General features: G+C 38.5%; 2 protein-coding genes across 6 annotated transcripts in view; one reads left to right on the top strand and one right to left on the bottom strand.

Annotated features, from left to right (window-relative positions):
- gdap1l1 (ganglioside induced differentiation associated protein 1-like 1) overlaps window positions 1–14,695 on the top strand; it is a 94,315-nt gene that overhangs the window by 30,139 nt on the left and 49,481 nt on the right. The gene's annotated exons all lie outside the window — the stretch shown is intronic.
- Window positions 1–14,695, bottom strand: part of jph2 (junctophilin 2) — a 38,124-nt gene that overhangs the window by 20,030 nt on the left and 3,399 nt on the right. For all 3 annotated transcript variants that reach the window (XM_061982858.2, XM_061982866.2, XM_061982847.2), the window contains exon 2: window positions 13,045–13,861. In XM_061982858.2, the coding sequence (XP_061838842.1) occupies window positions 13,045–13,861 (817 nt within the window). The remainder of the gene's footprint in view (window positions 1–13,044; window positions 13,862–14,695) is intronic.

The following is a 14,695-nucleotide window of genomic DNA, read 5'->3' as shown; positions in this document are numbered from 1 at the left end:
ACAGCAGCTAAATGAACACTTAGCGTCTAACAATCTCTGTGAACCCTTTCAATCCGGTTTCAGGGCAAATCACTCTACGAAGACAGCCCTCGCAAAAATGACTAATCATCTATTGCTAACGATGGATTCTGATGCGTCATCTATGTTGCTGCTTCTTGATCTTAGCGCTGCTTTCGATACCGTCGATCATAATATTTTGTTACAGCGTATCAAAACACGTATTGGTATGTCAGACCACATCTGCGGTCCTCTCCAAGGTTTCTCATTTTCATCCCACTGGGTTGAGTTTTTCCTTGCCCTGATGTGGGATCTGAACCGAGGATGTCGTTGTGGCTTGTGCAGCCCTTTGAGACACTTGTGATTTAGGGCTATATAAATAAACATTGATTGATTGATTGATTGATTTGCAACCAGGGGTGGAAGCAAGCTAAACATGATTACAGCAACATCAAACATGTATTCAAAGCTGCACCCCGTCCCCACCTCGGCTCCTCAGACCATCTCTCTTTGATGCTAATTCCTGAAAACAAGTCCCTGCTGATCAGGAAGCAAGCTACAGTGAAGCAGGTGAGAATCTGGCCAGAGGGAGCAATGGAAGCATTACAAGACCGCTTCAAAAGCACAGACTGGGACATGTTCAAGACAGCCGCCACCGAAAATCATCACATATGTGTGGAGGAGTATGCAGAGTCTGTGTCCGCATACATTCAGAAGTGCATGGAGGATGTTAGTGTGATCAAAAACATCCCCACACGGGCCAACAAGAAACCCTGGATGAACAGTGAGGTACTGGGGCTGCAGATAACTGACAATATGACCTGGTCCCTACACACTGGAGCTCTTATAAAAAGAGCTCAGCAGTGCATGCACTTTTTGCGTCGGATGAAAAGAGCACAGCTCTGTCCCCCCATTCTCACCACATTCTACAGAGGCACTATAGAGAGCCTACTGACCAACAGCATCTCTGTCTGGACTGGAGCCTGCAGTGCCTCAGACTGGAAGTCTCTGCAGAGAGTGGTGAGGACGGCGGAAAAGATAATCAGGACACCTCTTCCTCTTATTTGGGAAATTGCAAAAAGCCGCTGCCTGACCAGGGCTCAGAAAATCAGAAAAGACTCCTCCCACCCCCACCAAGAACTGTTTTCATTGCTGGACTCTAGAAAGAGGTTCCGCAGCCTCCGTAGCAGAACCTCCAGGTTCTGTAACAGATTCCCCCCAAAAACAGATTAACTCGCTGGAATATAAAGACAATATAACATACATCCATAAACGTGGATGCTTATGCAAAAGTGCAATATATTCATCTGTACAGTAATCTATTTATTTATATCTGCACCTTATTGCTCTTTTATCCTGTACTACAACGAGCTAATGCAAGAAAATGTCGATCTTATCTGTACTGTAAAGTTCAAATTTAAATGACAATTAAAGGAAGTCTCAGTCTAATTTTATACTCCAACATGTATAAATACGCAAATGTCTAACAAGACAGATTTCCTATTAAGGTGTATTCAGGAAGAGTTCTCCACCAGGAGCATTGCTGAATTCAACGTTCTCACGGTTGAAATGAGTGACCGTCAGTAACCCTCCTCCTGATGCTGTGGTCATAATGATTGACATTATGCTTTTCTTCTCTAACTCCATACAGCTGCAATTTAACCACATAGTGTGGGATGCATTGAATTATTGCGTCTGTTATGGCTCTTGAAAATGACGATGAATTGCAATACATTTAATTTGTAATGTAGTGTGTGTTTGTATTTTGCCAACATGGTGGTATTATATGATAAAGCAGGTTGTATGTTTTTCTGTCACCTTAGGAAAATGGCATATGGACTTGAAAGGAAGATGACAATATAATGTACAGTAATTGGACAAAGATGCACAGAACAGGGGAGATTTTGTATATTTTTTTAGTTTCAGTTTTTAGTGTGTTTTTTCTTGACACAACCTCTCCATCATCCAACTATTGATTTCTGGATTTCTTATTGAAAATAGAATAAATAAAGCATATGTTACCTCAATAAACGTAATGCTTTTTAACGTGATACGCACAACTAGAACCTGACACTGCTGAGGATCGAACCCATGCCTGGTGGCATAAATGGGTAATACTGTATGTACACCATTGCGCTACTAGAAGATTGTAATAGTCCTAACATAAGTCAGTATTTTTATACTGATGACGAAGCAGTAAACAGCTTGAATTAATTTGCAATGTGCAACAATGTGTTGTTATTTGATTCTATTGGCATTTCAAATAAATATTTATATTCTCTATCCAGATTCCAAACTGACTGCATCTCTCCAAAGCCCGGGGGCCGTTATTTACCTTTTTTGACTGATTGTTGATCGGCTGATGAACAGCTGTGCCCCAGTGTTTACTGTACATGGCTAAAGATTGTGAAATAATACACCTTTCCACCACTTGTGGCAGTAATGACAAAACCCAAACAAACAAAAGAAGGCTGAGAAGTCATAGTGAAGTTTTTTAAGCACAAAAATTATGACTAAAGTGGTCAAGCTGTATTTTCACGTGCACCTAAATTTTATTGACAGTTTATTGAAAAAACATATTTATTATTATTTTTTATTATTTCGTTAGAATGTATTTATTTTAGTGCAGTGTAATTGTATGAACATTTATTTTTCATCAGTTTTTGAGTCTCCTCTTTTGCAGTATAGTATATTTGATTACCGTATTTTTCGGAGTATAAGTTGCTCCGGAGTATAAGTCGCACCGGCCGAAAATGCATAATAAAGAAGGAAAAAAACATATATAAGTCGCACTGGAGTAAAAGTCGCATTTTGGGGTGAAATTTATTTGATAAAACCTAACACCAAGAATAGACATTTGAAAGGAAATTTAAAATAAATACAAATAGTGAACAACAGGCTGAATAAGTGTACGTTATATGAGGCATAAATAACCAACTGAGAACGTGCCTGGTATGTTAACGTAACATATTATGGTAAGAGTCATTCAAATAACTAACATATAGAACATGCTATACGTTTACCAAACAATCTGTCACTCCTAATCGCTAAATCCGATGAAATCTTATACGTCTAGTCTCTTACGTGAATGAGCTAAATAATATTATTTGATATTTTGCGGTAATGTGTTAATAATTTTACACATAAGTCGCTCCTGAGTATAAGTCGCACCCCCGGCCAAACTATGAAAAAAACTGCGACTTATTGTCCGAAAAATACGGTAGTATGTATTTTGTTATCAGCCTGACCTATGCCTTGATAATAATCTTTGGGATTAACACATGCTTTCATATCATTTGACAAGGTTGTAAACTGTAAGTTGGTTAGATATAATTATTGAATTCAATTAAAATCAAGAGTATAATTACTAATTAAGTGATAATATTTGAGTGGGCTCTGGGCCCCTCTGTAGTGAAAAAGTTGGGCCCTGAGGTCAAAAAGGTTAAAAACCCATGCTTGCAATCTATTGTTGGTAAAGTATCAGATCAATACTGGACTTATCTCTAAGGCCAAAAAATTGGATCAGGATCACAGGCAAATAAAATTGATTGGGATATCCCTAATCTATACACTAACTCAAATGCTAGCAGCCAAAAGAAGAGCCTTTGTGACTCCTAACTTGTTTGGAAATGATGCTATTATTATTTACAATGCCAAATAATATACCATCATATATTGTTATCGCAATAGGCTGCAATATAGATTGAAATATGGATTTTAAGGCATATTGCCCGAACCTACTACTGTTTTTCTCACATACAAATGTAAAGAGCTTCCTTGTTTGTCATCTGTTTTCTGTCCTGCTGCAGTTGTCCTGCAGCCTGCTGATGGTGAGATATTCTGTCATTCTGGCATGTGCCACTGGATCTGTGTGAAGGGTCCTATTTAACTCTGTGTGTCTCAAAAAGATGGCGAGCAAGTGTGAAGGATTGACTTAGCTTCTATAAAAAGACAACTCCATGCTGCAGAACATAACTAAATGTGTTTGCCAAACTGCATTTCCTATATATTGAGTGTTAATTTCAACCGTCTTATTGAGGTTGAATGAACGTTTTTTGCAATGTATCTAATTGCCCAAGAGTTATTTTTCCTCCGGATCAACATTCTCAATTCTAACATCCCAAGATAGATACATACCCGAGATGATCCTCACACTTAAGAGCGCTACGTTCAGTTTCTTTACAAAAGTTTGTACCTGCTTCTAAAGTGCAAAGATCAGCAGTATAAGCCTAGCTGCACAACTAAAGCTGGGTGGTTTACATTTACTGTATACTCCTTTATTACCTGAGTACTTGCTTATGTGGTGTGTCATATTTATATCCATGGAACCATTTGACACCACAACTGACGCAAGATGGACCTAGTTCCGTGACCTGCAATTGTTAGCAACAGACATAAAGCTTGGAGCGGGTGATGAAATGAGCTGGTGTTGGGTGGAAAATTGTGTGGCTATTTTCAAACGACCGTTTGTTCCAGCAGATCTCCTCACCTACAGTAGGACGGGAAGCAGCTTTAGGTGGCGTGCACTGACTGCAGTTGAGCTTAAGAAAACAGTTTGGGTGTGTATCTGTGACAAGGCAGAGAAACAGAGGGAGGGTGGGGGATAATCAGCTGTTGCATTCCCCTGTGATTGTGATACAGCAGGAGTGCGCCTGTCCATATTTAGTCAGGGCTCCTCCGTGACAACGGACCCCTGAGTGTGCGTCATTTACACTCTGTCCCGACACACAAGACCCCTCCAGACGCCTGTCTGCCATCACATACAACAGAATAATGTCCACACAGTCTGAACATCAGTTAAACGATTCACTAACTGGTCTGTAGAGGCAGAGTCTGACTGTCCATGCAGCACGCATGTCAGCCATGTATTTTTAACCCCTGTCTCCATTGCCCATAGATCAGATAAAGAGGAAACCTGTCATGTCTCCCCACATATATAACAACATGCCGGTGTAATGGTTAAACAGTTTGTAGTTTTATAGAATAAAAAACCAAGGAGCCTCTTTGAAATATGTTCTTTATTCTCAGGGATATGCTTATTATTTGAGTTTGAGTTTATTTGGAACATGCATGCATACAACATGATACATCACAATTTCCAGTTTCTCTTTTCAACATGTTCGAAAAGGAGTAGGAAGAAGCAGAGCTTATTTAATCCTACCCCTTTTCTTTTACATAACAGTTGCTAAAACTTTTTGTTCACTTCCTGTTCACAATTTATTCACAATATACTCCATAAGTAATCACAATAAAAATAAATAAATAATAATAATTTAATAATAATAATTGGTGAAGTAAGTCATATTTCATATGATGAGATAAGTAAGATTATTTTGAGAATGAATGAATGGATGGATGAAATAAATTGAGAATGTTTATCATGGTTCTTGTTCTTTGTACTTTGTAAACACTTTAAGTTTGAAGAGTTTATTGAAGTGGATCATATTAGTACATTGTTTGATTGATGATATACTGATATACTGAAGGTCTTAAGTGTTGTACATACGTAGAAATGTTTTAAATTACATTTTTGTCTAAGATTATATTTCTCCTCTTTTTTTGAGAAGAATTGTTGTATATTCTTGGGTAGCAGGTTATAGTTTGCTTTGTGTATTTTAGCTGTTTGCAAATTCACTATGTCATGGAATTTCAGTATTTTTGATTCAATAAATAAAGGGTTTGTATGTTCTCTATATCCAACATTATGTATTATTCTAACTGATCTTTTTTGTAACACAGTTAATGAATGAAGTGCACTTTTGTAGTTATTTCCCCATATTTCTACACAGTAACTCAGATATGGTAACACTAGCAAGCAGTAGAGAATATGGAGTGATTTTTGGTCTAGAACATGTTTTGCTTTATTCATTATTGATGTGTTTCTCGCTACTTTATGTTGTATATTTTTTACATGAGATTTCCAGTTCAATTTATCATCAATCATTATACCTAGAAATTTGGTTTCATTTACTCTTTCAATTTCTACTCCATCTATTTGTATTTGTGCTAGACTTTCTCTTCTACTGTTACCAAATAGCATTATTTTAGTTTTACTGAGATTCAACTATAGTCTGTTTTTGTCAAACCATATTTTTAATTTGTTCATTTCTTCTGTTATTATTTGTATTATCTTCTGTGTGTTTAAAAAAAATATATATAAACTTTTAGTTTCAAGACAATAAGAATAATTATTGAAGTTTTTTTCCGTTTAACTTCATGTGTGCTTAAAGCAGGGGTCCTCATTATTTTAGTCCAAGGGCCATAATTTTTTGTCAGCACTCAACATCATTATCTAATTTGCACCACTGGCCATTGTGCAAAAACATTAAACATATATTTAAAGTAGGGGTGACAAAGTTAACATGCGAATAATTACAAAAAAAGATTACATTAATCGTGTGAATGTGAGTGTGAATATGTTGTCTGTCAATCTGTGTTGGCCCTGCGATGAGGTGGCCACTTGTCCAGGGTGTACCCCGCCTTCCGCCTGAATGCAGCTGAGATAGGCTCCAGCACCCCCCACAGCCCCGAAAGGGACAAGCGGTAGAAAATGGATGGATGAATGTATAAATGCAGATTAATCACGCAATTCATTTTGTCCATATATGCTCTTTTATCTGAACCACAAATGGTTCACTGAAAGGCGGCGTCAGTGATCAGGTCAGTGCAAATATGAGTGAAGAACAGACTCTTACGGGTGTGACCCATTTTAACATGACTTTTAATAATAATACTGTAAGCAAGTTTTGACCCAAAAAAATGTTTGTGTATGACATTCTAGGCAGGCATATCGGAGGGGGCAGTCAGAAATGTGAAGGGTACGACGCTGCGACATCATGCTGCAGCACTTTTTCTCTGTGCTGATACAGTAGTAACATTGCCTTCTTCATAGAATTTGGTTGTCAGCTACAGTGAAGGACTGATTTACTAAGATCCAAATTCCACACACGAAACAGCCTGAGCAATCGATAAAACAGCGTGGACTATTAGTGGGCGTGTTGCGTGTGATTTACTAAGACTGTGTTTACAACTGTAAAGTGGTGCAGACCGACTTATTTAAATGAGGATTTTGAATGTACTTTACGGGGCATCCGTGGTGATGCCCCGTTTTGCTATGCTTTCAATTATGCAGGAGACATCTACCACTTTTTATGGGCATTTTAGAAGCAGTCATGCAGTACATCTACATTGACGCCATGTTTTATTTTCTTAACCGCTGAAGGTGCATGGGAGAGGGGCTGCATTACTGCGCTCACATGTTTCGAGAAGGTTTGGCAACAAATTAATACAACATTTTTTTTTAAAACAATATTTTTGGTGGATGTTTTTGATGTCGATATTCATATTTTTGTACACTTTTCTTGTTTTTGTGTGTTTCAAAGGTTTTTATGATCGCTTCTCTTTTTTACGATTTTGTTACTTTTTTTTACGGCATCAAAATAAAGGCAGCGTTTTAGCGTGAGGGGCGGGGCTTATAACAAGTTTACCCGGAAGCAGTTTTACTGGACTGTAAAAACACCGTCGAAGAAGAAAGGAGGACCCATGGCGTCTAAATCAAGTGTAAAAGTTATGATATATTCGTGTTAATGTAGAAAAAGCGGTACAGGAATTGAGAGAAAAGAGTGACTTTAAAATGTAAGTGTAGTTGTATTTAAAACATTTAACACCAGACATGTAAAGCTTGGTGTGACATGACTAACCAATTTGTGTGGAAATACGAGACTTTGACTATTGTAACGTTGAGCAACCTCCGGCGGTTCTTCCTCTTGTTCCCCCGGGAGGGAGTCGATCATATCCAGGCTGTGGAGACAACTTCATGCACGGAACTATCTTTTTCTATTTGCATGTTTACACCGAAATGGGTGGACTCATGTCTTATTGTGTGTCTTATTGTATTGTATTGTCAAGTATTATTTTGACTTGTATAAACAATGTGCTGAAATTACCGCTATTGTGATTAAACTCATGCCTTAAATGCAAATAATACAAAATAAGGGAATACATGAAGATATCTTAAATGATGTTCCACATAATATCCTCTATAAACTGTATCATAACTAATACATATGAGTAATTGCGTTAAAGGGAATTGATTTGCTTTGTAAAGAGAATGTATGAATAGTAATAAATTCAACATTCAATAAATATTATAAATAAATCCTCATAAACTAAAATTGCTTAAATGAACTGCATATATAAAACCAATTGTGAAAGTAACAAAGTTGACCAGAGTGCTTTATGAAGTAGAGTAATAAAAGAAGGTCACTGTATCATGTTTTCAAATGCAAGAGTTTTCTCTGAGCAGGAGATTAATCTGCTGACAGCAACACATACATAAAAAAACAACTTTTGCTTCATAATTTCATATTTTGAAGCTTTTTTCAATTTAATTTAGACGCCCTCGGTCCTCCTTTCTTCTTCTATAGTGTTTCACTTGCGTACCAAGTCCCGTATAACTGCTTCCAAGTAAACTGGGGGAGCTCCACAAACCACGTTAAACCCAGATTCCGATCTAACAAAGGTCTTAACTCATTCTCCTTCTGTGCCACATCAATATGGAATGCACTCCCAACAGGTGTAAAAGAAAGGGCATCTCTATCCTCCTTCAAAATTGCACTAAAAGAACACCTCCAGGTAACTTCAACCCTAGACTAACACCCTTCCCCTTCCACATCCCACCTCCCCGGATTGTAAATAATCAAATGTATATACTTGTTCTTATGCTTTCTGAACTCACTATGTTCACTGCTCGCTGTACATATCCTACGAAGTCAGACCTACACTGTTTCAATGTTAATTTTTCAGATGATGCAATTGTTGATGACTGAAGTGCTGATATCAACCAAACCTATTGTTATTTTTGTTTTGTGATGTGTAATGTCTATTGTTTAAATGTACGGCAGTGAAAATGAATTTCCCCAACAGGGGCCAATAAATCTAAATCTATATTTAACATATTGTGTTGAAGTTTGGGAAATGTTTATAAAACAAACATAAACCCAATAATTGAACTTCAAAAAAGGGTCATTAGAATAATACACAAAGCATGCTACTATGAACCTACTAAGCCATTATCCATAAGTTCTAATGTGTTAAAATTTTCAGATATTGTGTTTTTAAAAACAATGGAAATGATGTTTCGAGTAAAGAACAACAGCCTTCCAGCTTGTATTCCTAAATTATTTATATTAAGAGGAAAAAACTATAATTTACGGGGGATATTGATTTTTGAAATAGGTATAGTAAAAACGAATATAAAATACAAATGTATTTCAGTTTTAGGAGTTAAATGGTGGAACAAGCTCAGTGATGAGCTGAAGACATGTAGTTCTTTGTTAAGGTTTAAAAAAACCTTGAAAGGTGAAATAATTGAAAATATAAAATATAGTAACAATTACTTTCATCCCATTGATTTTTTTAACTTTGATGTTCCAGTCAATCAAATTTTCAGTGAATGTATGGGCAAATATAAGCTTTGGCTTTCCCTTTTCGGTCATTCTTTTTCTTTTCTTTTTGTGTGTAAATGTGTATGATTGTTAACTATGTATAATCTGTACTGTTAAACTGGTCACACAAAATGGTTGATTATATGACCGAAATAAACTTATTCATTCATATTTATTTGTTGCCAAAAATTATTTTGGTGCCAATAGAACTTTTTCTACAATGTATTTTTTTTTCCATACCAAATCTTATTGGCAGTGTTCTGGCTCCATACCTCTGCTCCCTCTTGCCAATACGTAGAGCTGGCCCCGCCCGGTGTATGACATTCCAACAATAAAACTGAATTTGTGTCAGTTGTGTCATTAATGTAAGCAAGTCATTTATGGTCAATAATCACAATTTATCAAAAAGTGTGATTAATCTGGTTCAATTAATCATTTGACAGCAAGAATTTTAAGACAAATCTTAGTGCTATTGTTATCATCATGTCGGCTATTTCACATTACATTATGTATTTTTGCTCATTTTTTCTATTTTTTAAATGTATTTATTTTATTTCAACAATGTGCCATGGCCCATAAAAATGGGCTACAGTACACAAATGGTCCTCGGGGCACACTTTGGACACCCCTGGTGCACTTTACATATTTCACTGGGAAGGCGGAGTGTAATCAAACAGCAATCATTAGTCATGAGTTAAAATTCGTTTGACACACCTGCAGTAGGGGCAATTTTGTGTTGCCCATTACTCTAACGCATGCAGGGTTATTCAACTAAATTGAATATGAGATAGGCTGCAGTGCCCCCTGCGACCCCGAAAGGGACAAGCGGTAGAAAATGGATGGGATGTTTTGGGGGTCGCATTTCCAGAAAGTAAAATGTAAATGTAATGTGAATGTGTTATACTTGTATAGCGCTTTTCTACCTTTTTTTTTTAAGGAACTCAAAGCACTTTGACACTATTTCCACATTCACCCATTCACACACACATTCACACACGGATGGTGAAAGTTAAGGACCAGGGGGCCAGACTTCGACCTTCACTATTATTTCTATTTTAACGGTTGTTAGAAATTGCGGAAAAACACAGCCCTGTTATGCAAAACACGATTGTCCACTGCAGAGGATGCTGATTCTCGAGGGGTTAGAATGTCAATGCAAGGATCTGCCAAACCTTAAAGGTTTTACTTCACCAAATTGCAGGTCGTAAATGAAAACACAAACGGTGCGTTTACACTGGTCCAAGTTGCTCTATACAACAGGAGAGCTCTAATGTTTTTAAAGACCTATTGGAGAAAAGCTAGTCTCAATCATTTATATGACAGAGCTCTGGTGTTTTTAAGACTCGCAAAACTGCTAAAATGTTAGTCTCTCCTAAATTCTGAGATGAACTTGGTGCCGGTGGGATGCCATTCCTGGGCCCCCCGAGCAGCCAGTTTAGTAACCCTGCGCTAATATGTCACTAATGCGCCTCACAATATTTGCGGTCATTATATCTGTATTGGCTTCTCTACTGAGTACAGTATAAAATGTCTACATTGCAATGAAAGCCTCTTAATCTTAATTTCAAAGAAGATAATCATCCACTGCAGTAAACAAGTTGACAAACTTAAGGTCACCAAGTGTGACTTAGCAGTGTACAGACATTGTCAGTGATTTGAAAAACAATGATGCAATCAACGCTGTCCCATAAATCTTTAATAGTGCTTATACTTGTAGGGAAATATTTGGATTTCTATGTGCTGGGACGGTAGTCTGCAGTCCATCAGTGGAAGTCCTGCTGCTGTAAACAACAGGATTGTTTCAGGTGCAGAAGAAGAAAACACCTTGTAAGGTCACATGGATCATTGACAATAATACTACGTAGTCACTGAGTTAAAATAATTTTCTGCTCAAACTTGAACTATTCCTTTTAGACTTAATTCTATTCGTCTTAAAGATTTTTCTTCAGAAAGGTTTATGTATTGGAAGTCTTAAGATGACTATTTTGCCTTCTTAAAAATATACAATAAAATAATAAGCGTATTAACACAATCTGTTTAATGCTTCTATTAATGTCAGTTGGCATTGTTAGTGGAACAGGCAAGTGGATTAAACAAGTAGCAGGTGCTGTCTTCAACAAAATTAAAGTGCGTAATACAATTTTCCAGCTTTATGCAAAACAGTACACTGAAGTGTACCTGGCATAAAGACAGGAACCAAACTAAACCTGCTAAAGCTGACCATGTGGGAATTGTCTGCATGCCAACGTATCCCGGCCCCTGAGTACAGTTTCAAACTTGTGAGACACACATTTATGAAAAAAAATCCTAAAATCATTAGAGTGCTCCTGTTGTATAGAGGAACTTGGACCATTGTAGGAACTTGGACCATTGTAAACATTGACAGATCCTTGTTTTGACAAACAGAACATTTCGGTCCAAATTTAGGATTTGAAACCTGAGGCGTTTCTCAAGCCACCCCTTTTGGTCCTCTCCTTTTTGGCACTTACCGGTACACCTTTTTTTCCCCAATGTGATTTATGTAACTAATGTGTTGCTGTAACTGGTTTACTTCAGATGCAGTCAGTAGTTGTTTGTTCTACATCTTTAGTTATACCAGCTGTGTTCCTTAAGGTTCAATCTTAGGTTCTCTCTTTTTCATCAGTTGGGCTCTTCAACTGGTGGCCTGCGAGTTCAGTTCAAAAACTTGTGAGACTCACATATTTGTGGAATATTCTTAAAAACAATAGAGTGCTGTCGTAGAGATGGTCTTTTGCAGAAGGTCCTTAAAAACAACAGAGAGCTCCTGTAACTCAGACAAAAAAAATAGACCAAAATCAAATGTCTACTGTAGAGGACGCTGGTTCTCTAGAATATACAAAATGAGACTGATAGTAAAGGGTCAATACCCAACCGCCACCACCAGGGCCACTCTAATGTGTGGTCTTACCTGGGCTGACACCCAGTGGACCCCGATTCTGACGGCAAAATGCAGTGATTGGTGTTTATATAGCTGTCAATCACAGACTGCTCAGCCTCGTATAGTGACTGTGTACTTTCTCTCTCAAATGCGTTGCTTTTTCCCACAGTTTAGAGCGGGGCGCGAACCCATGTTGCAGGTCTGAGAGGCGAGCTTGCTGACTACTGAGCTAAAAGCACAATCTCACAGATTGCAAGCACTATTATTGAAGCTAACTGGCTACACTCGCACAGACGTGCATGCGCTGGTCGCGAAGGAGATGTATTCATGAACAAAATTTTTTTTATAATGGGTGGTATTTTTGCATTGTTTCTGTTCTGTTGAGTAAAATCATGTTTTGTTGTTGTTATTTTCCAAACTGTGTTTTCGGGTGGGGCCCCCCCACCTAGGTTAAGGCGCCCCACCCTCGTCCCCCATCCTACCCTGGTCATTACATTTTTGGAAATGTGGCACCCAAAACAATTTGGTTAAATGTCCCTGTCCAGTGTTGCTAATTTGACCAAAAACTAATGCAAACTGTTTGGAAAAGACCAAGTATTAAAAAATGTAATTGTGTTATTATTCTCTCACATCAAGTCAGTAGTGAAAGCGGCCGAATTTGAAGGACAAGTTCATAAGCACTAGTTAAAAGTCTGATCTTACCTCGAAGCAGCGATCTCTCCTTTCTGCTTGGCGATAGCAGCAGCCCTCTGAGCGCCTTCGACAGCTCGCTCCACTTTCTGCTTGATCTTGGTTCCCTTCAGTTGGATCACTCTCTTCTTCACAGCCTTCACCAGCATGTTGTTCATGTACTTGCCCTCTTCTTTCCCGCCCTCAGCAAAGGTGGTACAGCCGTAGCCATGTCTCTGGTTGTTCAGCCATTCGCCTTCATACTTGAGGCCGCTAGACCTTTCGCTTATTCCATATCCTGAGCGCTTGTCGTTCTTCCACTCGCCCATGTAGACCTCTGTGGTGGTGGCATCGATGTCTGCCTCCACCGGAGGGAAGTCGTCTGCTCCGGCCAGACTCTCGTCCCCCATACTAATGGTGGAGTTTGTGTCGCTGACATTGGAGCTCAAAGCCGATTCCGTCCTCAGGAAGCTGATCTTGCTCTTCTGACTGGATAGCGAAGTACTCGAGTTGGATTTCTTCAGCTTTCCCAACAGAGAGCTCCTTTGAAACAGACCTTTCTTCTTGGGTCTCACTGCTTCTGGGTCCACCTGGAGAGTGAGGGCAAAGCCTCCCCGGGATGGTCCTAGCTGGGCAGGGTTGGCGACAGGTGTCTCTTCATCGGAAGCACTGGTGGTGGTGATGACAGGGATGTCTTGCTGGAGGACTGTGCCATTGCTGTGCTCGCTACGTAGGGAGGTCAAGGAAGTACGGAGAGGGGAGCGAACGACTGCTGCCATGCCGTAGGGGACGCTCTGCCGTACTCCATAGCCATGCCGCATCCCACCAGTGAACTGACCCTGGAAAGTACCTAAAACATTCAATTAGAATGAGCTCAGTCTAAAGCACTTAGTCCCTGTGACATGACAATCTGGTTATCTGAGCCTATGATTATCTAACAAGTAATAAACCATCAGATCCAGTTTGAATCCAACTTTCTGTGAGGCGTTCTCCCTATGGGGTTTTCTCCTTCTATTTCTGTTGTCCCCCACTTGACTAAGATCTGGATCTGTTCCCTCCATGAACACCACCCACTAGTCCTCCAATTTAGCAAGTTGTAACTTACAAGTATCAAAGTTAAAATGGTTCTAAGTAAATAAGTTCAGTAGTAAGATTACCTTCAGTGAGGGAAACCTACCACTATGTGGCGTAGGTTTAGCACTGTACTTTATTAGTGACTATGGGATTGATCTACTAAGATCCAAACACCTCGTATGTGCAAACTTTAAAATGTTGTGTACTATTAATGGATGTTTTGCGTGTGATCTACTAAGATTGCGTGCATATTTTTAGCAAGTGCAAATGTGGCACAGACATTTTTTTATACAGGACATATATTTTCTATATGAAAGAACAAACGCCATTAAAAAAAAAGCAGACAACAAAACGCATTCATTCAATTTGTTTGAATCAGTCCCTTAAAGTACCAGTAGAGTGGAAAAACGAGTTGCCTTTATATTAAAGCTGTTATCATATATATCTGATTTTTGACACCAAAAAACTTCCAAAGTTTGCGAATACATAGATATGATCAAAATAGTATAAATCTCACGCAGATTCCAGAGCTATTTTGAGAGTTAATGAGCAAGCCAGTCACGTGATCCGTGACGTATAAGTAGCAACCACAGATCCCTTCCCCGTCAAC

This window comes from Nerophis lumbriciformis, linkage group LG01 (genome assembly GCF_033978685.3).
Source record: "Nerophis lumbriciformis linkage group LG01, RoL_Nlum_v2.1, whole genome shotgun sequence".
In the NCBI taxonomy this organism is placed as follows: Eukaryota; Metazoa; Chordata; class Actinopteri; order Syngnathiformes; family Syngnathidae; genus Nerophis; species Nerophis lumbriciformis.
Note: the sequence above shows the minus strand (reverse complement) of the source record. Positions and strands in the feature narration are given on the sequence as shown.